The sequence below is a fragment of the Apiospora aurea genome, assembly GCF_038362705.1.
Source record: "Apiospora aurea strain CBS 24483 chromosome Unknown utg000001l_segment0_segment0, whole genome shotgun sequence".
NCBI classification, from domain to species: Eukaryota; Fungi; Ascomycota; class Sordariomycetes; order Amphisphaeriales; family Apiosporaceae; genus Apiospora; species Apiospora aurea.
Window position 1 is genome coordinate 6843523 of NW_027117388.1, and position 27056 is coordinate 6870578.

The following is a 27056-nucleotide window of genomic DNA, read 5'->3' on the forward strand; positions in this document are numbered from 1 at the left end:
TGGATCGCACCGCACCCTACATCTCGTTTCTGCCGTGGACACCAAAACCCAAGAACGCCTTTATCACCCTTTTCAGCCACACTTGTATCATTATTTTCAGTTCCGAGGGTTTCGAGACTTGACGAAGCATAACGACTGCAGAGTTTTCAGCAGCATTTTGCCGGCATTGGTCAAGAGACCTCAGCATGATATGGCCAGCAGCAAAGTGCAACTCGTAATTGATCGCAAATTCCACCAATGGTGCAACAATTGACACGACTTTCCGTAATCACAATGAACTCGCCTCGCCTCTAAAACCAAATCGTCCTCGCCCAGAATCCCTGGCTTTTTCAGCATGATGGGACTTTCAGCATCCGCCGTAAAGAGCCTGCATTAATACGCAGCTCTCGCCAGCCTTGCCGGAACAGCATACACATGTCGCAGTCACCATTGCTCCGTCAATTCGTTTCTGGCTGCACGCCTTCCTTTGTACCAGCGCGCCTCATTCCACCCACACTGGACTCTGTGCTTCAAGGTAATGTCCCCAAACAAAGAAGCTGACTGACAGTGCGGGCCTTCAAGGCAATATTCTAGCATTGAAAGCATTGGAATGCATATGGCTTGGGATCAGACGGCGTGGTAAGGCCTGACCCCGACATGTTAGATTCCTTGGATTTTTGCCCTCTGGTCAATGCTTTCAGGTGATGCTGTCTGAGTCAGGTAAGAGGGTTTACTGTTCCGTCGAAGGGTGCTACTACCAAAACAACTCACAGTGTACCACTCATAGGTTTATAGGTATGTAGTTGAATGAAATGATTGCCCTGATTGAAGTATTGCTTTTTTTTCTTCAGATACGAATGCGTTGTTTATGTATGACCTTAAACTGCTCCGGGTTGGCTAACATACTTGTCTGCGTGTGTGCACCATGCATATGGGCGAACCCGAGTGACATATGGTCTTTTATCGTGAAGAGCTATGGCAGGACGTGTATGATTCATATCGGATGTCTCCAAGAAGATGGACAGCCGCTTAGGTTGACTCCTTTGTCTATGGCAGTAGGGCCAGTGGGAAGCAGCCACAGTGACTGAGTGCAGTGAATTTGCTGTTCCCAAGTGAGACAACAAAGACCCAAGCCGGAAGCATCTACCATGAGGCTTCTTACAATGCCGAAAGAGGAAGCCTGGGAAGTACAAAGCTCCATCTCCATAATGTCTGGTTCCCTTTGACCTGAATATGGATGAGTTTCTACTTTCCTTTAGCTGTCAGTTCTCGTGCTCTCTTTTCAGCTGATGCATATACTGAAATAATAATAAATAAACTGAACTGAGGTTTTGGGAGGCAGACTCAGCATCTGTTGAGATATCCCGTCTCTTTCTCGAGTTCCCCATCAATCGATTGACCTTTTTCCCGTAGTGGGAAGAAACGGCTGCTGCTGTAGGAAGAGCCATCGTCGCCATGGCACCAAAACAGGACTGGGCACAGGAAGAGCAGGAGGAAAAGACCACCTCCGGTTAGTACAATACCCATTTATCTCCCGTTTGTCTCAAGGGCCCGTATCCCCTGGGTCATTGAAGGTAGCCTTTTGTTAATGCATTCTCGTGGAAAAGATCTTGAGCGAGAATGGGCAGATTATAAGAATGCACAGGACACAGTCGAAACAGAGCAGGCCGAACCAGAGGAAGTTGAGCAGAAGCAGCCGCGGCCAAGCGAAATAGAGCAGGTCGAACAACTTGAGGCCGAACAAGCCCAGGCAGACGAAGAGTTGACGGCTCAACGAAAGATCAACAAGTCCAAAAAACGGAAAGAGAGGCGCCAACGTCTCCGCGAGAAGACCCGCCAGCAGCGCGAGCTCACGGCCACGAAAGCGGAGCTCGGCAAGCCCGCCGAGCAAGAGCTGACGCCCGAGGAGCTGGACGCCTGGCGCGAGCAGAAGGCGGCAGCGCAGTCGAAGGACGAGAAGGAGAAGAGGCGCAGCCGCCGCCGGGTGCGCATCAACAACATGATCGCGCTCCTCCTCGAGGCGGTCCGGGACCACCGCAGCGGAAAGGACAACGAGGTCGAGGTCGAGCGCTACGGCGTCGAAGTGCTGCGCCAGGGGGCCAACTACTTCAGCAGCGTTAGTAGCAACGGCAGCAGCGTCGGCGGTAACAAGGACGACGGCAAGGCCGCAGCCGATGAGGCGGCAAGGATCAAGGAGATCACGCGCGCGCTCAATGACCGCGCCTACATGTGTGCGCAGAGGGAGCGGAGCCAGGTCTCGCAAGGTTCGCAGACCGACGTTGGGCTTGGAATTGAAATAACGACTGAGGGCGGTGCTGGGGCCCTGGATGGCAATTTGGAGGCCATCCCCGAAGAGGGGGAAAGAGGGCAGTTGCCGATAAGTCTGGCGACATCGTGAGTGCGAGGTCGGCCGCTGTCAAGGGCGATGATGCAGGCGACGATGAGTCCGCTCTTTTCACCAGCGACGGCGAGTCAGATTATGGGCACAACGACGATGCACATTTCCCGTCAGAAGGCGACGACAGTGATGATGACAGCGCCGAGGAGGAGGAGCGTGCCGAGGACATCGACGAGTGTATCAGGGGGTACCTCGCTGGGGCCGGCTGCAAGAGCGAGGAGGACCTAAACGGGCAGCGCGAGTCCATAGAGCTGATGCGCAGCTGGATCGAGACCAATGAGCGCTCGCGTTCGGCCGATATCAAGTACCTACGTAAACATGGTCGCGATATGTCGGCCGTGGACAGGGCCGCTGTGAAAGAGAGTATAATGGACTACGAAGGCGACTTCATCTACGGCGGAAGTGGGCGAGGGTGGAATTCCAAAGATGCGCTCAACTTCTACAAAGGCCAGGCCACAACATCCGCGAGGGGCGTCCAGGGTCTCTTCAACAACAAGAACAACAACAACGGGGCATCTTCCACGGGGCGTTTCCGGCCTCAGGGCAGCCAGACTGGGTCAGCAGCAGCGACAGGCCAGCCTGCCAAGGACCTTGCCAACTTCCTCAGGGGCTTCCGCTTCTACGATGCTAACAACCGCGACGCCTTCGGCAGCAGCTTCCCCGGCCCTGCCTCCCATCCTTTCTCCTCCCTCCGCACCGCGAGAATGCGTTCCTGCCTCCAGAGCCAGCACCAGCAACCCGCCAGAACACCCGACCGCACCCTCACGGACCCGAACCTGTGGGCGCGGTTCTACGGCGGCACTGATTCGTGGGCCCTCTGCAACGGCACCAGCGGCGACCAACTGCGCAACGACTGCGACTTCGCCAAGCAGAACATGAAGAAGTGGGCCGAGCGCTACGGCGAGGAACGCGACCGCCAGGCCTGCCCGTTCAACGGCGCCTGCAACGACACCGGCCACGACGACGGCGGCTTCTTCGACAGGGAGGTCGAGATGCCCGACGCCCCGCCGCTTGATGACGAGCACTATGACCAACCACAGGGCGAAGGCTACGGCTATGGCGGCGGCGAGAACGACGACTACAACACCACCAACTACACCCAAGAACAGGTGGACGCGGCGGCGGCGGAGACGTTCGGCACCAAGGGGTACATGAAGCCCGCCTGGGAGTTCGACCGCATGCCTGCCTCTACCAATGGTCGCGTCAAGCCTAATATGCGCAGCTCCTTCACCGGCGCACCCTCCGTCAACCTGGAAGAGGTGAAGAAGAAGAACGTCACCTTTGTGGAGGACCTCACCCGTAGCAACCCGAACGGCGGCCTCTTCGCGCCCAAGGAGACATACCCGGAGCCGACTCCGCCGACTCCGCCGCCGCCTCAGCCTAAGCCCCAGCCTAAGCCTAAGCCTCAGCCTCAGAAGCCGTGGTTCGCCGTCGAGCACAAGGAGGCGTACGACAAGATGATGGAGGAGGGCCGCAAGAAGGACCGGGAACTGCTGGAGAAGGGCCTGTCCCTCGAGGAGCCTTCGTTGGAGTCGCCCGAGGAGATGGAGCGGCATATCAAGCGCTTGCAGGAGGAGTACCGCCAACGGATCGCCGCGGCGGCGGCTGCTTCGTCCGCAACCGAAACAGGCAACGCCAAGACGGCTCCTACTGCTGGTGCGACGACTGCTACGAGTGCGTCTCCGGCCACGAATAAGCCCACTACTGACTTTCGCCGACCTTTGAGTTACTCGCAGACGGGCGGCAGCAACAAGAGACCCCCCTCTTTGTCTCCCCCGCGGACGGGCGGCAGCGACAAGAGACCCCCTCCTCCGGCACATATTCACCGTTCGGCGGTTCCCGCAACAGCAAGAACTACTACGACTTCATGGCGAAAGGCCTGAACAACAACAACAACGCCGACCTCGGCAGCGCCAAGTTCGCCCAGGCCCACAAACGCAGCTTCGAGAGGCAGCAGCAGGACCTGACCGCCGGCGCCGCCCCCGCGTTCAACCAGGGCTTCGCCTCGGGTCCCATCCCGGGCGTCCCGCCCCCGGTCCGCCCGACGCGCCAGCAGCAGAAGAACCAGTACAAGGACGCCGCGCGGGAGTTTAACCAGAGCTTCGCGAAGGGGGGCTATTCCGGGCATTAGCGCCTCCTCCTCTCCTTCTGCTCCTGCTCCTGCTCAAACATACAAATACACGCCTGGGACGAATCCTTGGATCCGCGGCGGTGGCGCAAACAGCAGTGAGACCAGCGATAGCGACGTGGCTGGCAGCGGTGCGCTGAGTTTCCATGGCGAGGCGCCGGCGGTGGCTGTTGAGAAGGCGCGGCATGCTATTCGGCATGTCGGTCTGCCGAAGAAGGATATGGAGCAATCATTATCATCAGGTCAGTACGTGTCTATATAATCATGATTTCCATCATCATGAGGAGCTGCGACAGAAGCAGCAGTAGCGATAGCCAAAAAAATGGGAATACTAGACTTGCTAACCAGAATCTCCCACAAGCAGCATAGGAAGCTCGCCCACCACCACCACCACCAGCCCGAAGTTCCACCCATCTGGTGTACCGGTCCTGCCCACGACCCCGACTGGCCGTAGGGTGGCGCAGAAGGCCATCGCAGATGTAAGGAGGAAACCGTCCTTCTTGAATAGGGGGCGGCCTGCAATGTCACATTGGTTGAGAAAGGGGGGAGGGATCTACTACAATTTAGTAGAACTGTCTCCCCTGTAGTAAAGGAATGTGCGCAATGAGTTGGGATACGAGGGACAGGGGATGTATTTTCTCATATGTGGACCTTCTTCATACACTTACCATGTAACTGTCTGTTACTCATCATATTCATTTTGTTGATTTCCTAATATGAACTTGATACTCTTTACTAGCAATTCGTAAAACTGCAACTTTAATGACTTTCCTACTGTCTGATCTATGCGTGCTTGATTAGATTAGCCCATCAAAAACGGTCGAGACGCTGATTAAGTATTTGTGTATTTTGTAGTTGTAGAATAGTATGTGTCATTTGCTCATTTGCCCATTCATACATCATCGCCCCCCTTTTATTCCCTCTCATGTGACTGATTATTGACAGCCGGCGTTGCCCCGATAAGCCAACCCACGCCCGACGCCAAGGTCCCCACCGCCGCCTCGCGGAGCTGGTCCCTCTTCCTGACCCTCGCGGCCTCATCCGCCTCCGAGTGGTGCTCGCTACCGCCCTCCCTGGCAGCGGTGGTGGTGGAAGTCTGGCCGCTGCTCTGCTGCAGACTCGAGAGCGCCGAGAAGTTGCGCTGCGCCCGCGTTATGCTGGCCCGGGACAGGTCGAACAGCGACATGGGCGCCTCCTCCTGCTGCCGCGACGACTTGGGCGACGAGTACTTAACCACGCCCGCGGGCACGGTGCTGTTAAACCCGCCCGGCATAGCCTGGACGGTATTGTCGCCTTGATTGTCCCACGCGTTCTCCTGTTGCTCTTCGGCCTTGATGGCCGCGTCCAGCTCCTCCTCGCAGCGGCGGAACACGTTCAGGATCTCCTGCAGCGTCGCGGGGGGCGCGATTCGCAAGGCGGTCGACAGGCACTCCATGCGCTGCTCCAAGTGCCGGATGTCCAAGTTTCCGCTCGAGGTTCCGATATGGGTAGGTCGTACGGTACGAGCGGTGCGGCGGTACTTGCCCGCCTGTAGCGCGGCTTTCCACGAGTATTCATCAAAAGTAGTAAGAGAAGAATTTCCATTCGCCGCTTTCATCTGCGCGGGACCGCCTGTTGAAGCCAATCGATTGACGACATAAGAATACGCAGTCTCAAAGTCGTCCTCGGTAAGGGCTGCGTCGACACACATCGCTGTTATGCGTTTCTCGACCATGAATTGTTGATCTGTGCCAGCAGACTCGGAAGAAGCAGGGGCTTTCGAGGACTTTTCTTGACTGGGTAGACCAGCCTTGACCATGTTCTCACCAATCTCCAGTAGCGCAAGAAGGCGCGTATAGCTTTTCGGGTTCTGCTCGAGAAGCTTGCCAATAATAGAGATGGGGTCCGAATGCACACGTAGCACTACTGGAGTGAATGGCTCGCCTTGTTTAAGGACAAGACGGTATTCGCCAAGCCCGTGTGTCGCCTTCAATAAAGCCTCGATCTTTTTGGCAGCTGGTCCGTCTTCAGGGATGGTTTTGGGAAACGCATGAATGCTATAAGGTATTAGTGGATAGTTTAGCCAGTATCTCTGCTGGGAGTCTTACATGTCGTCAGCTTTCAAGAGACCACCTCGAGTCCTGTTGGGGTTCGAGGCATTGTCGTAAGCCGTCATTGCCGACCCGATAATGGTCTCTGCCAATAATTCGGTTGGCAGAGGTGGTTCAGGTGAGTCTTCGTAAATAGATCTGGCGAGAGCGTAACCTAGTAGCATGTCAGTAGTAATTCGTCTAGGCTACTTGCTCATCAGACACTTACGGCCGCTCGTAAGAATTGCTTTGAGGCACTCCATCTCGAGGAATTCTCGGTTCAGTTGTCCAAACACACCCTGTATGCGAAGATCCGAAACAGAATCTGAGGCTTCTTCAGCGCCCCAGTCTCGTAACCACAGTAGCTCATTCCGAGCTCTCATCCAATATTTATCCTCGGTTTTCGGGGCGTGGTTCCGAAGGTTGCGAAGGAATTTGCTAGCCTCCGCCTTTTGTTCGCGTTCATCTTGCAGGAATGCAAGCTCTCCGGCCCTTCGCACATTGCAATGGGTACCCGATTTGGTCAAGATGAAGGCACTCAGAGTCAGTGCATGAAGCAGCTGTGCGGACAACTTCTTGGGAGATGTCAGGACATTTGATTCTTCGAGCAGGTCGTTACGCATATATGTTGCATTTCGGGCGGAGGCGATAAGCTCACTGGTTAGGTCCGGCAGAGGTGACAGCAGGGACGAGGCTACTTGTAGAGTGGGACACGGATCTTCACCCATCAGGTTCATGACCTTGGTGATGATCGAGTTGACCCCTGACAAAGCCTCTACTGAAGCCTCGGTGATCAAGTACGCCGAGGCCAACGCAGCTCTGGCGTACCTTTTCTCGAGATAACCCTGCTCATCGTCTCCAAGCCACATCGTACCATAACCCCCTAAGTCGACATCCTCGGGGCCTTCCCATTCTTCGATGGCCTTCACTGCGACTCTCCAAGACCTCGATGCTTGCAGTGTGAGCCATTCAAGCATTTCTTCCCAGCCCGGACACAATATTCTCTGTGATGGAGATTCCGCATCACTGGATTGTCCGGCTAACTCTTGCGATTTCCATCTCTTCTCGTGGTAGATCCATGGCCCTAGCAAGCCGCGCAAATCCCGCCCAACGTGAGGTAGGTCCTCATCGCGGGCACCGGTTTGGTCGAGCAGTACGCTAATAGCAGCACGGTCATCGAGCTGCTCGAATGCTGCAAGGGTCTGTGGTATGGGCGCATGTGGGTAGTATTCGTAGTTGCGGCGCAGGAGAGGTAAGAGCGCCGAGATCATCCACGCACGAATGCAGGGCGCATGGTCGAGGAAGGGCACAATCAAGTCGGGGAGTTGCGTGAGTAATCCGGCTTCCTCGTCTACCCGGTGGGCGCGGTGGATGAGAAAAAGACTGATGGGGTCTTCGGCGGCATCGTCGGGCGCATTGGGCGACTTGAGGGGGAGGAGTCGCAGTTTCCGGACCTTCTTGGCGGCTTCGGCGTCTGTGAAGTGTTCAACCGAGGACCAGTCGACCTCTGGACATTGGTCTTCTTCAATGTCTTCGGCCACTTCCGACCTTAGGCACTCGATGAGAGAGACATATTTGTTGGAGTCGACAGTCTCGGGGAGGCAAGTTAAGAGGATGCGCAGGACCAGCTCGGTCTGGAGTACCTTGTCATGCCGCAGGGCCAGCGATGTTAGGCTGTCGATGTCGGATTTAGTAGCGAGATGGACCGCAAGCAGGATGATCTTGGCGGGGGAAATCATTGTCGTCATGTCGTATTATTGTTTCTATACATCTTCCAGCGGTACAACATCAGAAGTTGGGAAATAATTGTAGTATATCGCCGAACCGCATTGGGATGCTGATCTGGGTATGAATTAAGGCGGCGCAACAGTGAAAGCACCACGTTCGTCACTTCTTGCCAAGCAAGTACCTTGGAGCTGGTGCTTGCATGCGCTCAAGCGCTTTGCAGGGATGCGGCAAGTCCAGGATTATGCGGTAATTGTGGCTAGTGCCGATCGATGTCTTGCATCTCGGACTCACCAGCCACGGATTGGCACTCGGGCCTTCGGCTTGCTGGGTGGCTTGGAGCTCCTAGGTAGACCTCAACGTCAACCCAGAAGCTTGTGAGGCTGAATTGAATCCCCAAGAAACGCTCCACGAAAGTCCTCACGCCCTCCCTCACTGCACAATGGCGTCCGGATACGGTCTTACCGGCGGTAAGTCTACTACGCATGCCGCTCAATTGATCTAGTCGCTAATCCAATTGACCTTGTCCAGGCCCCGGCCGATGCTTCCCCTTCTGGCAAGAGGTTCTGGCTTGCTACGTCGTCAACACCAACGCCGACGATAACTCGGGCAAGACCAAGTGCGCCCCCGTGCTGGAGGACTACTACGAGTGCTTGCACCACAAGAAAGAGGTCAGCTAGACGCGAGCCCGATTGGCCGCCCCCGAGAACCCCGACTAACGCCGCTGTACTACAGGCTGCCAGAGTGAGAGCGCTCCAAGTCGCGTACCGAAAGGCCGAGGCTTCAGCAGCAGGAGGAGAGAGCGCCCCGACGTCAGGCCAAATAAGGAACCTGGGGCTCTTGAACAAGGAAGAGGACACCAAGAAGGTCTTGGAGAAGTCATAAGGGGCGCGACACTGGAGCGGGCGAGCTGCATCTGTACATACCGGGGGTCCCGCAGTGTAAGGAATAGAGGCGTTGATCACAAATGCTCACCAATTGAACTCTACCATATCTAAGTACGGAAAGCAAATATGCTGACGGCAGTGTGTCGGGCATCAATTGGAATGCAGGCCATGATCTGTGGCAACGTTCATTTCGCGCTCAGATGCAATGCTGGTGCAATGCTGGTGAAATGCGCCCCGACCGATCACACATTCCTTCATTCATTGGCCTGGGGGCAGCATTCTGCACGAGAGCCTCCCTGCCTGGCTGATTACATGTTGCTTACTGGACTTACCCGAAATTTGGGGAGGGGAGCTCGGATGGCCCTTCTGTATTCACACTGACTCGTTTCATTTGGAATTAGCTGCTGCATAAAAACCAAAAATAAGAAGCAACAACAGGAACGAGCCCCATTTGATTGTCTTTTTGGAGAAGGCGCAGCCTCGACGAAACATCAGCTAACGAGGCGATTAATAACCCAGTCAGTCACCCAGCCCAAGTCTTGACATGAACGCCGACTGCTCGAGTTAAGCTTTGCCCTCATTCGAAAAGTCTCACTCTCTCTCGGTCCTGCCCAGCCTCTTCTTGACTTGATCTCACCTCATGGACGACACACTTCGAGCATCATTCTGACAACCGTCAAGATGCCGATTTTTCGAGGCATTGATGTCTCGATCGTTGCCAGTGCCGAGGCAAAGAAGCTGCCCGAGTACCCCCATCCTGACTCGGCCTCGGTGATACTTACCGATGGAGACGACCCTACGCGCCAGAAAAGGTCAAGCCCAGAATCTCGGTCTACATTCCCTCGCTGCCTGGTGAGTAATCTTCCCTCGACTCGCCCGCGACTAACCACAACTTTGGATTGACACTCAAACAGGGGAGCAGTTTTGGCTCAAGTACTCGGTTCTTCGCGTGCCCTCACAGGCTTCGCACCTTTACTTTAAGATGTTCATGAATGGCCGGCCAATCACATCTTGGGGCATTTCGATGAAGCCTGACAAGGACGGCAATCCGGAGCAACCCATCAGAGGCACCGTTGTGAGGGCGCTGTATGAGCCTGGCAGGCAGTCCCACGACAAGGATCTCGGGTCCGGGGCACAGGAAGTTGGGATTGAGACCCGATATTTCCACTTCATGGCCGGTCTGGACAAGAGGTCCGCTGCTGAAGACGGGGGCCTGATCGAAGTGCAAATATTCCGCTCAAAGGGGAGAAAGCGACGTGCCCCGAAACTACCCGAATTCCGTGGCCAGGATAGATACGGCATAACGTAAGTACATATGCAGGCACTCAATTTCTAACTGTGATACAATATCAAGATTGATTGTTGACCTCGCTGCAGGTCTCCAAGCGGCGGCCTTGTTGAGAACCCGCAGGACGCCACATTCTACGACTGGCTTCTGGTCGACCCAAAAGATTCCCCCTATGCGACCTTCTGTTTCCATTACCGATCCCTGAAGCACCTCGTTCAGCTGAGTCTCATCCCGCCGTCGGAAAGCCAACGGTCACTGCCACGAGTCGATTCGGGCTTATCTAACGCCGAGTCGCCCCGAGAGAAATCACCAACCAACTCCCCCAATATGGAAGACAACGATTGTCGTAAGTCGGGCTTCACATTTGGAGTCGAACCACTACACAACTCTGCCTTTGACGGCACTGCTCATGTTCCCAGCGAAACCCACCAAGGAGACGCCATGTCCGCTCTGAAGAACGCGCCACAGATGATGCCCATCACGCAGTCCACTCTTCCCATGCCACAGCCAAGCATGGATACACAAGACAGTTTGCTCGAGGCAGCAAGCTACCGTCCGTTACCTGAACCCCCCAAAGCTGCCTCAAGGCACTCGTCGTACTCATCTCTCAAGTCCAATTGCCCTTCTCTTACCCCTTCACTCGCCCAGTACGTTGACGATGGGGAGTTTGGTGATGATAGCATTGCGATCGGAATGGCACGCACTGTGGTTTCATCTGCCCCTTCCATGGTGATGCTTGCTACGAAGGGTGCAAAGAGCGGCGAAAGCGGCTCGCTTTCGGATTATGAGCATTCACCGCCGTCGTCACCGGCTTCGGATTCGCTGGGGCATCCAGAGCCAGGAGCGTACATGACAACCACGGGGAGTGTTCTTGAACGTCATATAGCTCAATTGTCATCGCCTCTTAGCACGCGAGCGGCCATGCAACCTGGTCAACCCCGAGTTCCCATTTCGTTTTCGGATGAAGCCATACCCAGACGTCCCACTCCCACTGGCTATGAATCGTTGGGTTTGGCCGATTCCATGTGGATAAGGCGCATGCCGTCACCAGTCCCCAAGAGATCCGTCGGTCGATTCTGGGGCCCACGTCTACTCGATCGGCGCAACGAGCGGAAACGACACAGCGATACAGATCATCGGTTCTCACGCGAACTCAAGGCATGGACCTTCGACGGGAGGTCCCCGACAGTGTGGGATGCGGCAGGTCCCCTTGATGGAAGCAGTGGTCGACGAGCTGGTATCGTGATACCCAACCACTTATTATTCCACAATGGTAATACCAGCAACATGGAGAGCGAGGTCTCTCCTCTGACAGACCAGTTTGATAAACGCAATACCTGGGAGTTGTGCAAAGATCCACCCGTGGGCAACTGGATCTAATCAAACGTACGTTTACTCTCTGGGCGTCTGAGAATGATTGCAGGAATATAGGCAAAGAGTGTATATGGTGTAAGACGGGGACGCATGTATGATATTAATGATTACGATGTATGAGTAATTCGCTTTGTATGGGTTGAAACGATACAGTTAGAGAGGCGTTTAAGAGTGGCTGGGAAGGAAAAGGCGTACATGCTTGAAGCTGCGATGGGTGGCTCAGTTAATGCCAAGTAATCCAGGGAGAATGAATAATTTACAGAAGACACTATTTATTCCTCCATTTGTTTGCAATTCGTGATAGGTAGGATTGGGCCTGGCTTTGGTGGTGGTGATGCTGCTGCTCTGATGTCCCCAGGACGCTTAAGTTTTGTTGCCATGTGCTGCTCGAGAGTTGGTGCCCCGCTCGAGACTCCGGTTCATCATCAGCAGCTTCCAGCAATTCCACCAATTTAACACTTTACATATTCACTACGCGTATCAGTCTACTCTCATGAGATATTGCAAATTCCGACTTTGTGTGTTGCCTGTAAGGATTCGGTCAAGCTGGTAGATGTGCTTGCTATTGAGGACCACTTCAAGATACTTGACTCCTACCAGCGCTGCTAGGATGGCCTCAACCAACACAGTCAATAATAAACTCGGGCACATCGAGCGAACAGCGGCAGAGCCGAGAGACAAGGTCAGCTCACTACTCTGATAATGATTTCAGCTGTGCATGATTATAGATGGGGGGTTTCATGTTAATTGACATCTTCCATAGTCGCTGTTTACAGTGGTGCTGCGCAGGATCGATCAGGTCAACGACCAGGTTCGGCTCTTCCGTTTGGAGATACCACTCGATGGCCCACAACTGCGAGTAAGATAATATTTCTTCTTGCGCTTTTCTTTTTTCCTTGTCTCCTGTCCTCCGCATAGAAAGAACGTCGTGGAAGGCCGAATGCATATTGCTTTTCTTCTTCTTTTTCGTTTCTAGTCGCTCACGCTCGTTTTTTGCTTTGTTAGTTCCTCCCTGGTCAGTGGCTCGATGTCTACTGCCCCGGTGTTCCCAAGGCGGGCGGTTTCACCATAACGTCGCCCCCGTTGAAAGCACGGCCTTCTGCCTCCGGCGCTACTGCACAAGCAAAGAATGAAGGACCGGAAGTGAAGGGGGGATGGCGGAGAGGCACTAGCGGCAGCGGCAGCGGCAGAGCCGGGCTATTTGGAGTTGGCTGTCCAGAGATCGCCCGCCAACCCGCCCGCGGCCTGGCTCTGGCAGGAGAAGGAGAAGGACACGGCGGTGGGTGCAGCGGATGCCGCAACCAAAGAAACCATCATTGGCCGCGAGCTCCAAGTTCGCGTCGGCGGCTCCTTCGTCTGGCCCCCGCCGGGCATCAACGTCCGCACCTTGCGCCGTGTCGTCTTCGTCGCGGGCGGGGTCGGCATCAACCCTCTCATCGCCATGGTGAGCTCGCTTGTTCCGCCGCTGTCATTTGAGGTCAAGTTTCTTTACTCGGTGAAGGACCCTCTGAACTCGGCCTTGACCTTGGGTTCAGCGGAGTCGGGAGTGTCAGGAGAGGAGAGCAAAGGGCAGAGGGATGCTAGCAAGATATTGTTCCTTGACAGGCTGGCCAAGACTTTTGGGAGCGGGGAGGACGGGAAGGACAAAGGGGAGCTGAAGCTTTTCTTGACAGGCGGCGGTGGTCAGGGCGATGAGAAAGGTGCCATTGAGGTCGGGGACACGTCGAAGGTTCCGTTTGTGCGAAGACGAATAGATATCAGCGATGTCGAGGAAGCGGTCGGAGGACCAGCGGAGAGGAGGTTCGCGGTGGTGTACGTATGCGGCGTGCCCGATATGACGGACATGTTCGTGGAAAAGCTGAGGAGCAAGGACGGGTTGGGCATGGAACCTCATCGGGTTTTATGTGAGAAGTGGTGGTGAGGTCAGGGAATGGCAAGAAACAATGCCTTGTTTCTATGGTATACAGCCTTTCGACTTCTGAAGCTCAGAAAGTCGTAGAAGAGACCACCATCGACGTCTCCAAGTCTATACAATTAGCAAGGACAAGATGGTGGCTTGGTGAGCCAAAGCCATCAGAACAAGGAGGAGGGACAAGCTGCTACTTATCCTCCTGAGTGAAGCCCCTTTCCCTATAGGCTTGCCCCATTATAGAAGAGAAAAGGCCAACAATTCAATTTCTTCGTCCAAAGGAAATAATTAAGCCACATAGCTGCAACTGCCCTGCAACTGCCCCGCAATCCAATCTGACTACCTACTTACTTGATAACGGACAGTCGAAGCTCAAGTCACTCAGCATCAGCACCCAAGGGGGACTAAGCTTTGGCGGTTCACACACCTTTCCATCACCTCGGCGCCAGATCTTGTCACCTTCACACACGACTTCAATCATTACTACTCCGGATGCTCTTGAACTTCCAAAGTCTCGTGGAGCCTATACGATAGGCATTTTCTTTGCCACTATTGGCCATTGAGAGTTAATATCGTTCTCAACACGGCGCCCCCTATATACTAATCGGCAACCGCCTTTCTCACACCTACTTGTCCTTCCGGAAACTACTGCTCACACAACACGGCAACTCTTTCCTTTGAACACATCCATTCTCATTTCACCTCATTCAAAATCCAAGTCCCGATTCCTCGTCCTCGTCACTAGAGCGCAGTGACAAGAACGGTGCGTTGAACACGTTCAAGCTTTTAGCGCGATAAAACAATTGAAAGTCCTCACAATCACGCCGATTGCGACCAATTCGATACTCGGCCATGTCTAATAACAACCACGCAAGAAGTGGATTGTATAGCTTTGCTGGTTACCTATTGAGAATGAATACCCTCAACGCCTCCAACGACCCACCACCACCACCTTGGCGACGCAACAATCCCGTCGAGTTGCTGAGCTTTGACGAGTTGCTCTCACGAAACGACACCGTTTCTGTCACCAAAGCCAACGCCGACGAATCCCAAGATCCGCAGAGCAACGAAGACGTTGTTCCTATGTTAATTTCGTGGTATCACCTGCCGCAGAGAAACATCATGGCTGACTGGCGTGGCAACGCCGCAAACCATGGCTTCCCTAATCAATCGAACTCGCTCTTGCCTGAGAACGCCATGAATTCAAACCCTCATGGCACTTCTTTCACTGGTTTTGGTGATACAGACAACACCAACAGAAACAGCATCGCTACCACCGCATCAGGCAACAGACCTGCCGCCGCTGAGAGTGACATACTCGCTTACCTCGACGGCCTGGAAGACATCAACCCTCCCGGCGATAAGAACATGGGAGGCAGTCTAGTTTACGGCAAGCATTACCGCAATGCCGCTTCCGCTCCCGGCGGCGCCCAGCGCGGCATGGACGGCAGCAATGATGACGATGTGGACATGGAGGATGAGGAGCCCATTCTCGAGTGCATTACGGTGTCGTCAGACTCGGGATCTCAGGCTCCGGGTCATGACGGCGGTGGTCGTGCCAGAAACGTTTCGGCTGGCACCTCGTTGAGCAACTCCATCTTGATCTCGTCAGACTCTGAACGTACCATTATCATCTCGTCGGACTCGGGCTCCCAGAGAACAGAAGAATCTCAGCAGCAGAGCCGCCAGGGAAACGACAAGAGCCATGGTCAAGCCCATCCATCGTCGGATTACGAGCCGCCCCGCTCAGGCGTACCCTCCGATGATGCCGATACTGTGATTCTTGACAGCACTGACGAGACAGAGAAGGAGGAATCACCGAGTCCCGCTCCCATACAGCAACTGCCGCAGCATCATAGTTCTGATGAAGAGGAGCAGGAGGGCAAGTTCTATTACTTCGCGACTGGTCTGCACATGGAGAAGAAGACCATGAAAGCAGACTTCCCCAGCTCGAAGTACATCTGTCCCGCCAAGCTCAAAGGCTTCCGGTGGCTGATCTGCGGCCCTCGGCGCAACACTCCTAATCATTTCGGTACCGCCGTCAAAGACTACGGCCAAGAAGACCCCTTCACCAATCAAGACCCAGAGGGCTACGCCACCATCGCGCCCGTCTACAAGGACATGGTATACGACGCGAACAACCAGATTGTAAGCCACAGCAACGACCTCGACCGCGAAGACTCCTGCGTCTACGGCGCCCTGTACGAAGTCAGCGAAGCCACGCTGCGCTCCCTCACGGCCCGGACCCGCCAGTGGGAGTACACGCCCGTCACCGTCCCCGTCATCCCGCTAGAACGAGACTACACGAGCCTGGAGCCCGAGTACGCCGGCTCGATGCCCCTAATCTTACGCGACATGTGCAGCGGCCCCGGACCCCGAACCATCATCCCCGCCAGCACCTACATCATCGACGGCACGAAATGGCACCTCCCCTGGCGCGCCCCCGACCCAGCCTGCGGCGGCCACATGGAAATGGGCCGCGTCCGCGACCACGAGCGCGCCGCCATGGTGCCCTACCTGCGCCGCTACAACGCCGACTGGCCGCCCGTGCACACCCCCCTACCCCTTACCCCAATTCGCCCTCGATCGCCGCGACGCCGAGCCGCGGCCCTTGTCCCACGACCTCGAGGCCCGGGTCTGCCGGGGGCCTACATGGACCAGCTGCGCGACCTGTTCCACAAGATGCTGTTTGACGGCGAGACGCCGCTGTGGTACGTCAACGAGGTCTTGCGGCCCTGGGTCGACGGGATGCCGCGGTGGCCACATCCGCACTCGGAGCGGGAGCGGGCGCGGACGGATGCGGTTCGTTCTGGGGTTCGTTCCAGTCGTAAATGAGGGGGACCGCCATCTCGACAACGATGAAACGGCGCTTCGACACAAATGACCGCGAACGGACATGATGAAGCATTGCACGCAAAGGACGGTATCGCCCCGGATGAGAATGATACGGACAACCATCGATCCCAAGGATGTGTTTACGAATGGTATGAGAATGAAAGCAGCAATGGTGGTACAAAAAAAGGTGTTCCCCGAATGAACGTCACAGCATTGGAACAGGGGGCGATGGATAATGCTGCATGGTTCTTTTGGTCGTTGGACTCTCGTCTTGTCCTTTCCAACTCCAGGGACAATAGGAGATAGTCCTGCACAGGGTCATGAAAAAGGAGAACGAGGCAATCTGTGTTGGATTAGCATATGGACAATGGGGAATCCGAATAATAAGTATTGGGAGAGATCTTGGATGATCTGGAGAGTATCCCTAATACCACACCCATATACTGGTCTGAATCTCCATGAAAGAGACGAACAAACTTGGTGTCTTGCCCTCGCATTGTGAGGACCTCGGCACGGCCGTATCCCTGGCACGAAACCAAAAAGGGCCCTTGATCAATTGAGATATCTGCATGAATGATACTGTTATTCCGGTGACATGAAAAATGAACAGCGTTTCTAGTGATATAAAGGATGATATGGGTGAAATTAGGTAAGTCAAATGCATGTTCCGGGTTGAGGTATCAAAGGCATGCATACCGAGACCGTTATACCGCCCTTTGGCATATATCACATCCCGGGACAATCGATAGGCAAACCTAAATCAAAGGCATCTGGTTCAAGACAATTCAAGCACCTTTTATTGACATGTTCGCTCCTGCTAATAATCTACGATGGCTCAGTCCAGTTGACCTGGTCCATGACCTGTCCCGCCGAGGGATGCGTGTACCCTATTCTTAAACGTAACCTCAGAGGCTGCAGGGAGTATGTTAGCAAAAGACTCTCAAACGCGAATAATAATAGAAAAATAGTGGCTATAACTTACCCCTTTAGAGCCCACAATCCTCATGAGCTGCGTCGCCTCACCCCCAGAAGGAATATCGGCGTTGGATATGTTGAGGAGCTGCAGCTTCTGGGTCTTGGGAACCGCCGCCTGCAGGCCCGCGTTGGAGATCTGGCCACCGCACGAGTTGCGGAAGCGGCCAGTGACTTGGATGGCGCCCTCAGCATTGCGCTGCAGGGCCAAAGTCACATTCACACCGTTTGAATCGTAACAAGGGTGTCCAGCCGGTGCTTGCTGCTGCGGGGGGAGGGGTCCCCATGCCGCCGAGGATGTCCAGATCCGAGCTTGCTGGCGCGGCAGGCTGGGTTGGGGCAGGCGAGCCTGATGGGCCCTGTGAGAAGAGGTCCATGATCGAGGAGACATTAGATTGAGGTGCCGGAGACCCGGCGGTCGGTGGTGAGGTGGCGCCACCTAGGATATCTGCTAGAAGATCCGTGTTGCTGGGCCCAGTGGTGGGCGAAGCCAAAGGAGTGCTGGTGGAATCGCCCATGAGATCCAGGAGATCCTGGTCAGTGGTGGGCTTCGCGACCAGCTTGGACCTTCGGTTGGAAGCCTTCTTCGCCTTGGTGCTAGCCTCACCAAGAACCCGAGAGGCTTCCCGGATCTGAGGAGGCGGCATCTTCTCCAGTACACCCCGGCGGATCTCGTCGTAGGCGAAAAGGTTGTTGTACTCGACCGCTCTTTGCTGAACCTCAACATCCAAGCTCGTCGAGTGGAATTGGATAAGTCTTCGTACTCTCTCGACTTGGGCAGCATCGTTCAGTCGTGCGCTGAGCTTGACCAGCGCCGTAACGATATACTCCGTCGCCACCTGGGTGGCGTAGCTGCTGTTGAGAATCATAGAGAACAAGTCGATAATTTCATGTTCTTTGACCTCAGAAACCAGCTCCTCCTCTTCATACTGGCCGCCCCGCAGCAACAGGTCCCCGAATTCACCAATGCACCATGCTCCAGCTTGAGTTAAGCTTTCCTGTGTGATATCCTTCTTCAGGTTGACGTACAGCTTCTGTACGGCATAGGTCTGCAGCTCGGGGGTAGTTGCCACGAGACGAATGAACGACGACATAATAGGCTCCTTAACAAAGTTGCCTGCTAGGGTCAGCACGCGAAGCATGGTATCAACATGCCACCGCTTGTTGGGGGCATATCGATCGGCGGCAAGGCCAATTTGGGTGGTCATGGTCGGCTTAAACTCGTTGTCGGCAACCTCGAGGAAAGCCAGAAGCTCCCGGATGAGAATTCGGACATTGCTTTCGTTGACCAGGGTAAAGCTGAGTTCGAGTGCTCTTCTCCGGATGCTGATATCGGGGTCCCTCAAGCAGTCGAGGATCGTGCTGCGATGCCGCTGTACAGCGTTGGGCTCAATGGCAACGACCTTGATCAGGGTATTAAGAGCAACATAGCGAATATTGTTGTCGCGGTTGGAGAGGAACTTTCCGAGGATGTTGACGCCCAGCACACGCAGGCCCGAGTCGGCATCGATATCCAAGATCGTCCGTACAGCTTCGTACAAAATCGAGTTTCCAACGTTCTTGGTCGAGTCCGTGTTCGTAGCGACCTGGGCCAGGATATCGTTGATTTGCTCAGTTCCTTCGGGGTCGCCGCGGACAAGCACCTTCAGGAGTCTGAGAATCTTGACCTGTAGGAACGGATCCGTGATACCAGTGACATCGTGTTCAGGGGCATAACCGGAGGTCGCAAGCCCCTTCAGCGTCCTCACCAGGTTCGGCACGAATTGCTTGTACTTGTCCACGATGCCCTCTTCACCGCCTTCTTCCTCGTCAGCCTCGCAGAAGCTGGTGACCAGGGTAAGGCCACACAGCAAGACGCCGTGGTTGCGGTCGGACAGAAGGGCGGCGGCCTTGTCGATGAAGTGCTCCTGCAGGTCGGGGACCTTGTGGCATATTCTCATGGCGCACAGGGCCGCTTTCCGTCGGATGTAGGGGTTGGCTGTTGACACGAGCTTTTCGATATCGGCGAAGAGGTCTCGGGACATTTCGATCGAGGCGATGTTGCCCAGAGTCGCAAGAGCAAGACCGACGACATACTGGTTGGAGTGGCCCAAGTCATTTTGTAGCGAGTTCGTGACCAATGTCAAGACCTCTTGGTTCTCATCGAGTAGCAGACTGGTTGCCAGGTGTCCTAAGCGCTTGTCGGCGAAGCGCTGCGAGGCAAGGAGCTTGATGCACTCTATCTGACCGAAATGGGTTCGTTCGCCGAGGGTGAAGAGGTAGAGCAGCTTGGCTACGTTGTTGCGCCTGTGTGTGCTTCGGTTAATACAATTGGACCCTCCCAGCCAGCCGCAAGACAACAGAAGACGATGCGGTAGGGGCAATGGCGTGGATGTGGGATGTAGAGCGTGCGTACCGGATGTTGTGATCACCGCTCTCTTCTCGGAAACTGGCACGGATGGACGCGCTCTCTTTTTGAATAACGGCACGCTCGTCGGCGATGGTCTTGGCCGCTCGCACGTTGCGGATGAATTGCTTGACTATGGCGGAGATGAAGTGTCAGTCAGTGTTGCGACTCTAGGCCGGGTGCAGGCAGCTACATCATGAGGCCAGATTCAACGTACGAGAACTCATCGTGACAAAGCATAAGGGCCCTTCAAGGGCCGACTTCTTCAAATAGCCTCAATGAAGCAGATGAAGAGGTCAAGAGTGCCAGCACGACGGGTGCCTGGGAAAGAGAAGCCTGTTGTTTCAACCTAGGGGGAGGGCTCTGCTAGAGAGCGTGTACTTTGGATTCAAGCTTCGATTCGCTGGCCTAATGTTCCCCTTTGGCGGAATGTACAGTTGATTGACTTGACTTGACGGGGATTGAATGATGGCTCCAGCGCAGCCCGCCGGAATCCAGGGTCCCATATTAACCTCCCAAGCTGCAGCCTGGTTGGCCAAGATGTCCTACGTAAGTGTACAAGTAGCAAGTCGCAGGTCGCAGGTCGCAGGTCGCAGGTCGCAGCTCGTAGCTCAGAGCCCCGCGCCCCACTGTCCGAAGCTTATCCCCTTATTATCCCTCAGTCTCAGGGCAGGTCAATACTTCAATGTTGACTCGCCGGAGCTCTTGTTAGAGAGGCAATGGACTTGAGCTTTGGATGGGTTTCCCCTCACTATATTGCAGGCATTTCGCATGTAGTTACAGGCTCGAGGTTGAGTGAACACGAAGATAAGCTATCTAGCAGGTGGCTCTGAAAAGACTCGTCGTCATCTTGGCAACGGTACCGAAGGACGTGTACGGTAGTAAGCAGATAGAAAACGATTCGATCATGGTATTGGGCGCCTGCAAGCAACTCTAAGGATAATCCGATCAAACAACCCACGTAAATACAGTCTCGTGAATAAAGAAGTTCCGTCTCGCTTCCGATTACAGCTTGGACTCCGGGGCGCCATGTTCAACAGGAACGCCAGCCGCAGCAGCAGCAGGGACTGCCTCTACCTCCTTCTTGACACCCTCCCCAGCTCCCTCCTTAGAAGGACATCTAGCTAGTATCCAGTCCGCGACGTCCTTGTAGAACGTCTCCTTGCCGGGGTCCGCGTGCAGCTGGTGGTAGAAGCCCTCGTAGTTCTTGAACGTCGCGTCCGCGACCGCCGGCTTCTGGCGGTCGAACCAGGCCTTGGCCTTGTCGAAGCTGCAGACCAGGTCGCCGTCGCCGTGCATGTGCAGCAGGCCCCGCACCCGGGGGCTGAGCCGCGTCTTGCCCGACGACAGCGCCTCGGTGCGGTCCAGCATGCTCGCGAGCCCCTCGAGCGTGCCCGTGTCGTGCATGAGCGCGTCCGCGCGGATGCTCTGCTGGACCTCGGGGTCACGCACCACGTGCTCGGGTGGGATGGGCCGCGTCAGGTGCATGTGGGGGGAGGAACCGGCCCGCGAGCCGCCCGCTGAAGACCAGCAGCCAGCTCGGCTCCTCGACGGGCGTGAAGCCGATGAAGGGCGACTCGAGCAGCCACCCGGCCACCTGCCCGATCAGGTCGTCGTACGCGCGGTCGCTGGCCAGCGTCGCGACCTCGCCGCCGCCCATCGAGTGGCCCAGCACGAAGACGGGCGCCTCGGACGGCAACTGCGCCCGGATAAAGGCCGCGATGTCGGCCACCACCGTCGACGTGGGGCCCGTCAGCCCTCGCTGCGCCGGCTTCTTCACCGAGCGACCCCAGCCCCGCTGGTCGAAGCCGTACACGGCAATACCGGCGCGCGCCAGCGACGGGAAGAAGTCATAATACCGGCCCATATGGTCGCTGAAGCCGTGTACCATGATCAGCTTGGCCTTAATCGGCCCATCTGGCTGCCGGGGGGAGATGAAAACACGTCAGCTGATGTCGATTTTTGATACATGGTGTTTTTGGGTACGTTATTAGGGTTTAAGACGTACCAGCCATGTTTTGGTATACAAATCAGCCTCTCCGATCTTCCCGATGTCCGCCACCTTGAATGTGCCTTCTATTTCCTGCACCATCATTGAGCTCGGGATGAATATCGGGGTTTGAGATTGTATACGAAAGAAACGCTGAATTGATTCGCAGCAAGTATGTAGAAGGGAGGATTGACTAAAGTTGCTGACTTCTCAAGGTAAGTTATGTTATGTAATAAACAAGAATTGCTTATGATGTACGAGGTTTAGTTTCTGTGGACCGGTCAGACAGGCAGGCTCTCGGGGCTCATAAGGGATCAACAAATAGAACCACTGTGAATGCCCGTGGGTTCGGTGGTCTATTGAGGACGACAGAAAATTGAAGCTGAATGAGGTAAGGCTTCCGAGTAAGGAGGCTTTACCGCACCTCACATGGTCACACCACCTGCGCCTCATTGCTAAGGCGCATCGTGAACAGGCTTAGAAATGGAGGCAATCTGCCCAGCAAGTCCCCTACTATTTGCACGAGTCATAACCACCGGTTCCCCAACTATCATCGCAGGTCGGGTCCCCAGGTTCAAATACAGCAACCCATGGTTGTGTAATTGGCTGTTTGCATATTGAAATTTCGCTTATTATTACTTGGGATCACCCCGAACTCTTGATTGAAATGCTACATCGAGTGGAGATCCAGGGACACTTCTTGCGTGCGTAGTATACATATAGCAGCGGTCTCGAGACCGATGCTGCTCTTATCTATGCCTGATCCAGGGCCCTTTTGAAGAAAAGCCGGCCCAAGGCGTACATTTGTCCCCCCTGTCGGGGATAGCCCGCTTCTTACTTGTGTGCCAGCAAATGTATGCAGCCACTAGTTACGAGACTTAGGCTCCTCCTTAGCCACCTCGATGGGAATCTCTTCGCCCTCTTCGACCTCGTCCTCCTCAAGCTCCTCCTGAATCACTTCGTCCTCGAAAAGCTCTCCAGGTGGCCTCCGGGGGCGTGACTCGGGTGCTTCGCTACCTCCGCTCATCTGCCACTCCATGAGCTTGCTGAAGGCGCTCGACTTGTTGGCGCTGAGCTCTGGGTAGGACCCGATCTCTGCGACTGTGCCCTCGTTGGAGAGCACAATGATCTTGTCCGATCTCTTGATGGTGGACAGTCGGTGTGCGATAGATATGGTGGTGTTACGTCCCTTCAGTAGCTGTGCGAGCGCCGCGTTGACCAGAGTCTCAGACTCGGCATCAAGTGCCGACGTAGCCTCGTCGAGAATCAAAATATCGGGATCCTTGAGCAATGCCCGGGCGATAGCGATTCGCTGCTTTTGACCTCCAGACAGCTGCGCACCTCTTGCACCAACCTGAGTGTCCAAACCGTGAGGAAAGTCGCTAATAAACTGACAGTTGGCCTTTTGCGCGGCCGAGATGATCTCGTACCGGGAAGCGTTCGGTTTACCGTAGGCAATGTTCTCCGCGACCGTGCCAGAGAACAGGACAGGCTCTTGAGACACCATGCCAATACGGCGGCGAAGAGACCGCACGTTCATTTTGGTAATATCCACCCCGTTGATCTTCAGGGTTCCCGTTGTAGGATTGTAGAAACGGAGAAGTAAGCCGGCAACGGTACTCTTTCCACCACCCGAAGGCCCAACAATACAAACGTTGTCACCAGCATTGATAGTGAAATCGAGATTGTTGAAAATATTGACGGCCGGTCGAGTAGGATACGCGAAAGAGACGTTGGAGAACGTGATAGGACCTTGGGCTGACACGACCTTGACACCCTTGGTCGGTGCAATAGTCGCTTCCCTGTCCTGTAGCTCGAACAGCCGGCTGGCGGCACCTACGCCCTTCATCAATTCCGAAAAGAAGCCAGATACGCCAAAGAGACTGGAGCCTGTGAACGCGGTGTACATCATGAAAGATGTCAAGTCACCAAGACTCAGGAGCCCTTCCCGAACATAGCCTCCGCCGAACCATAGGAGAGCAAGGATAGTCATGTTACCCATCCAACCGGTTGATGCGAAGAACGAGGCACTATATCTCGATTCTTTCAGACCGAGGTTGAATATTCTCCTGATCTGCCCGTTGTACCGATGAACCTCTTGGATTTCACCAGTGAAGGCTTGGCTCGTCTTAACATTACCGAGTCGTTCCTCGGCAATCTTGGTCAACGTTCCGAGATTCTTTTGGATGTCTCGGCTGACCCTCCGGATCGCTCGGGCGTAGAAGAATGCGGCGGCAGCAACAAACGGACCAGTGATGAATATGACGGTCGTCAAACCAGGGCTGATCCAAGCCATAGCAGTCAAGCCGGCAACACCACTGACTAGAGACCTAAGACCATCTGAGACGTTTTGTGTGATACTTTTGCCCACAATGATCGTATCGGAACTCAGCCGGGAAATCAGATCGCCGACCCTGTTGGCATCGAAAAATTCTGCATCTTGCACATACGTCTTCTTGTACAGCTGCGAACGTAGTCGGGACACCACGCGCTCGCCGGCGATGCGGAGTAGGATGATACGACCAAAGTTGGCCATTGCGCCAATGGTGAGGACAAGGCCAAACGCGGCAAAGAATTGATACAATGTCAGACCAAAGAGCCGTGTTTCCTCGAACGAGTCCTTAGTGGCTTGATCCATGATCTTGCCGACAGAGAGGGGAATGGACATGGTGACGGATGACGAGATGAGAAGCAAGATGACGGCAAACCCAAGGAATTTGAGCTCAGGTCGTGCAATCTTCAAGAGTCGCCAGATCTCGCTCGCACCCCCGAATCCTCCGCCTTTGGATTCCTTATGCTCCTTGGAGAGGCGGGCCCTCAAGTTGACCTGAGCAGCCCGCGATGCCTTCTCGCTTCTCGCAAACCCTTCGTGCTCGGGTATGCTTTCATTTGCCTTCCCTTGTGCGGTAACCGGCTCGGCCGCTGCTTTGACCGTGCCGGCGTTGTCTTTTCGAGAGGCATCGCTAGAAGAGAACCGGCGGAACAGCGCTATGGGAGAACCGAATGTCGTCGTATACCTTTGCGTATGACCATGGGAGATGTATTCGCGGGGTGCCAAGGCCCTGCCGAGAGGGGTGCGCAACTGCGACAGTGCATGTTTGGGAGGCGGTAGGGAGACTTGGGAGGACGAAGAGACTCCTCTCTGACCGGTGTATCGGAAGACGTTGGCAGCGATGTTGGAGGACGGCAAGAGAAGCTGGCAGGGCGCGCCGCACTGCTGAGCTAAGTTTGCGCTGCGCTGCGGGAGCAGAGCAACGCGTCGCACCACTCCCGAAACCATGTTGGAGGATTTATCGGAGGGGTGGAGAAATCGTCATGGGTATAGTCGATCTTGTTGTACTGTGCGGTCGCATTTTCTACAGTGACATTGGCGCAAGCTGCTCTCACGGACAGCACAGGAAGCCGTTGTGGTTTTTAGATCCGGGATAATGTCACAAAGATCTCGCAGGAAAGCCTTCCCGTCGTCATCCATCAGATTGGCTCAAAATACGCTAGTGCAAACCGCCCTTGGCATTTCTTAGCCCCGAGCTGGCTTCGCAGGTAACACAGCTTAGGACCGAGAGTCGAGCCTGCCCCCACCTGCCACTGCTCCAACATCCTGCGCAAGAGAGAATAGGGACTTATTCGAACTGCACGTAACTCCATCCGTGGCAACATGCTGGACTTGAAATGGGAAGCTATCAGTCATCATTGATAGGCTGGGCTCGGCTGAGCTGGCCTACCTCATAGTCTCTTCATTTGACTCGCCTTGCTCGCATACTTGATGACCTCGACACCCGCGTTCGGCCCCGGCGACAGCCAGCTAATTATAGCCGCGTCCAACGCAAATGGACTCATGGGAGGGGTGAGATTGTCATGACAGCGATTCTTCCATCGTGGTCTGGGTCGAAATAAACTTGCATGATGAAGTCGGTAAAATAAATACCTTAAGTACCTGCTTGCCCAAGCCCTAGGGCCCAAACTACCATCATCGGGGTATGTTGCCGTACTTAAACCATCGACGGGCGATCCAAGGTACTCTAGACAACATGGTCGCTATGATAAACGTCACCGAGGGGCAGTCAGACTCCGTCTGTCCAAAAGGCTGCAGACACTGTCGCTATGGTAGCGCAGACTGCTTCGAGGTGCATGCATTATTGTGGAAGGTCAGAGCCGCCGGTCGGATCAGACGTTGGCCTTCTGCAGGCTCTAAGAATTTGAACTAAGATTGCGATTCTACTTGAAAATAGAAGAGACCATCGCTATTGAACTCGTTTAAAATACCCAAGTTTGCGAAATATCATTACAGGCCCAAGACAACGTGTGCCATCAGCTGATGGCCTCTTGTGCTGATCGTATTGTGCTCGTTCCAGCGGTTCTTGGACCCCTTTTCGAATGTTGATGAGGGCCCCGCCTGAAACATATAACACCAAAACATCTCGTCTGGATGGTAAGGCATATCGATCTATCTGCCGTACAAAGGAAATGAAGTTTTTATCTGAGCAGCATGCCTAGCGGGTCGATAGCATTTTTGTGGACCGATAATTCCCTTCCAGAAAAACCTGATCAACGAGCAATGCAGCTGAAAACGGAGCCAACCCGACCAGCTGGACACCGAAAGTATGTACATGACATCAATGCGACTTGGGCACGGCTGTGTTCCGGTCGAATTGTCGATATCGAGATACGGCGTCGAAAAAAAAACGAGGGGTGTTGCAGTGGGCAATCTAGACTTTGCGACTTTCTGCTTGTTCGCATTGAGTTTACCTCTGCACGGCCTTTCGAGCTGTCAAGTTGAATCCTAATACCGCATTATCTACTTAGTACCTAGAGAAGGTTATTAGATGCCTCTGACGGTTCGCGGGTCCCTCGGGCGTGCCGCCACCCGTATTTGACACTTGCGAGGATTCTTCTTTCTCTCTCTCGCTCTCTCTCTTAGCTGGCGTTTGCCAGGGCGGGCTTGTAAGCTTAAGCTGCCTTAGTGGATGCGGGCAGTGCATTGAACGTCGTGGGATGACACAGCTGCCAACCTCATCGCGTACGAAGCCGCCTGTGCATCCCAATTTCTCCAACATCAAGGGATTCGAAACCTGACAGCCTACTGCCTACTGAAATCTGGAGGAGATGTCTTGCAAGC

The 27056-nt window shown here is 54.8% G+C and overlaps 10 protein-coding genes across 10 annotated transcripts; 5 read left to right on the forward strand and 5 right to left on the reverse strand.

The window, feature by feature from the left end:
• Positions 1 to 1434: 1434 nt before the first annotated feature.
• On the forward strand, positions 1435 to 4508 carry PG986_002088 (uncharacterized protein; the record flags this gene model as incomplete). Its single annotated transcript, XM_066838310.1, has 4 exons — positions 1435 to 1489; positions 1632 to 2373; positions 2442 to 4051; positions 4114 to 4508. The coding sequence occupies 4 exons, from the start codon at positions 1435 to 1437 to the stop codon at positions 4506 to 4508; spliced, it is 2802 nt and encodes a 933-aa protein (XP_066707203.1).
• A 337-nt stretch (positions 4509 to 4845) lies between these two features.
• On the reverse strand, positions 4846 to 5204 carry PG986_002089 (uncharacterized protein; the record flags this gene model as incomplete). The annotated part of the gene is made up of 2 exons (XM_066838311.1): positions 4846 to 5021; positions 5174 to 5204. 2 exons carry the CDS (start codon positions 5202 to 5204, stop codon positions 4846 to 4848), a joined length of 207 nt encoding a protein of 68 aa, XP_066707204.1.
• A 214-nt stretch (positions 5205 to 5418) lies between these two features.
• On the reverse strand, positions 5419 to 8322 carry PG986_002090 (uncharacterized protein; the record flags this gene model as incomplete). Its single annotated transcript, XM_066838312.1, has 3 exons — positions 5419 to 6541; positions 6593 to 6749; positions 6804 to 8322. 3 exons carry the CDS (start codon positions 8320 to 8322, stop codon positions 5419 to 5421), a joined length of 2799 nt encoding a protein of 932 aa, XP_066707205.1.
• A 419-nt stretch (positions 8323 to 8741) lies between these two features.
• Positions 8742 to 9184, forward strand: PG986_002091 (uncharacterized protein; the record flags this gene model as incomplete). Its single annotated transcript, XM_066838313.1, has 3 exons — positions 8742 to 8769; positions 8831 to 8970; positions 9035 to 9184. 3 exons carry the CDS (start codon positions 8742 to 8744, stop codon positions 9182 to 9184), a joined length of 318 nt encoding a protein of 105 aa, XP_066707206.1.
• Positions 9185 to 9867: 683 nt separating this feature from the next.
• PG986_002092 (uncharacterized protein) lies at positions 9868 to 11854 on the forward strand (the record flags this gene model as incomplete). The annotated part of the gene is made up of 3 exons (XM_066838314.1): positions 9868 to 10038; positions 10109 to 10491; positions 10564 to 11854. The coding sequence occupies 3 exons, from the start codon at positions 9868 to 9870 to the stop codon at positions 11852 to 11854; spliced, it is 1845 nt and encodes a 614-aa protein (XP_066707207.1).
• Positions 11855 to 12458: 604 nt separating this feature from the next.
• On the forward strand, positions 12459 to 13769 carry PG986_002093 (oxidoreductase-like protein; the record flags this gene model as incomplete). Its single annotated transcript, XM_066838315.1, is given in 4 exon segments — positions 12459 to 12530; positions 12612 to 12707; positions 12854 to 13054; positions 13068 to 13769. 4 exon segments carry the CDS (start codon positions 12459 to 12461, stop codon positions 13767 to 13769), a joined length of 1071 nt encoding a protein of 356 aa, XP_066707208.1.
• Positions 13770 to 14669: 900 nt separating this feature from the next.
• Positions 14670 to 16592, forward strand: PG986_002094 (uncharacterized protein; the record flags this gene model as incomplete). Its single annotated transcript, XM_066838316.1, has 1 exon — positions 14670 to 16592. The coding sequence occupies one exon, from the start codon at positions 14670 to 14672 to the stop codon at positions 16590 to 16592; it is 1923 nt and encodes a 640-aa protein (XP_066707209.1).
• Positions 16593 to 17417: 825 nt separating this feature from the next.
• PG986_002095 (uncharacterized protein) lies at positions 17418 to 20177 on the reverse strand (the record flags this gene model as incomplete). The annotated part of the gene is made up of 5 exons (XM_066838317.1): positions 17418 to 17504; positions 17575 to 17913; positions 17954 to 19850; positions 19960 to 20083; positions 20168 to 20177. 5 exons carry the CDS (start codon positions 20175 to 20177, stop codon positions 17418 to 17420), a joined length of 2457 nt encoding a protein of 818 aa, XP_066707210.1.
• Positions 20178 to 20955: 778 nt separating this feature from the next.
• On the reverse strand, positions 20956 to 22042 carry PG986_002096 (monoglyceride lipase; the record flags this gene model as incomplete). The annotated part of the gene is made up of 3 exons (XM_066838318.1): positions 20956 to 21408; positions 21479 to 21871; positions 21959 to 22042. The coding sequence occupies 3 exons, from the start codon at positions 22040 to 22042 to the stop codon at positions 20956 to 20958; spliced, it is 930 nt and encodes a 309-aa protein (XP_066707211.1).
• Positions 22043 to 22805: 763 nt separating this feature from the next.
• Positions 22806 to 25220, reverse strand: PG986_002097 (putative multidrug resistance protein 2; the record flags this gene model as incomplete). The annotated part of the gene is made up of 1 exon (XM_066838319.1): positions 22806 to 25220. The coding sequence occupies one exon, from the start codon at positions 25218 to 25220 to the stop codon at positions 22806 to 22808; it is 2415 nt and encodes an 804-aa protein (XP_066707212.1).
• Between the last annotated feature and the right edge of the window lie 1836 nt (positions 25221 to 27056).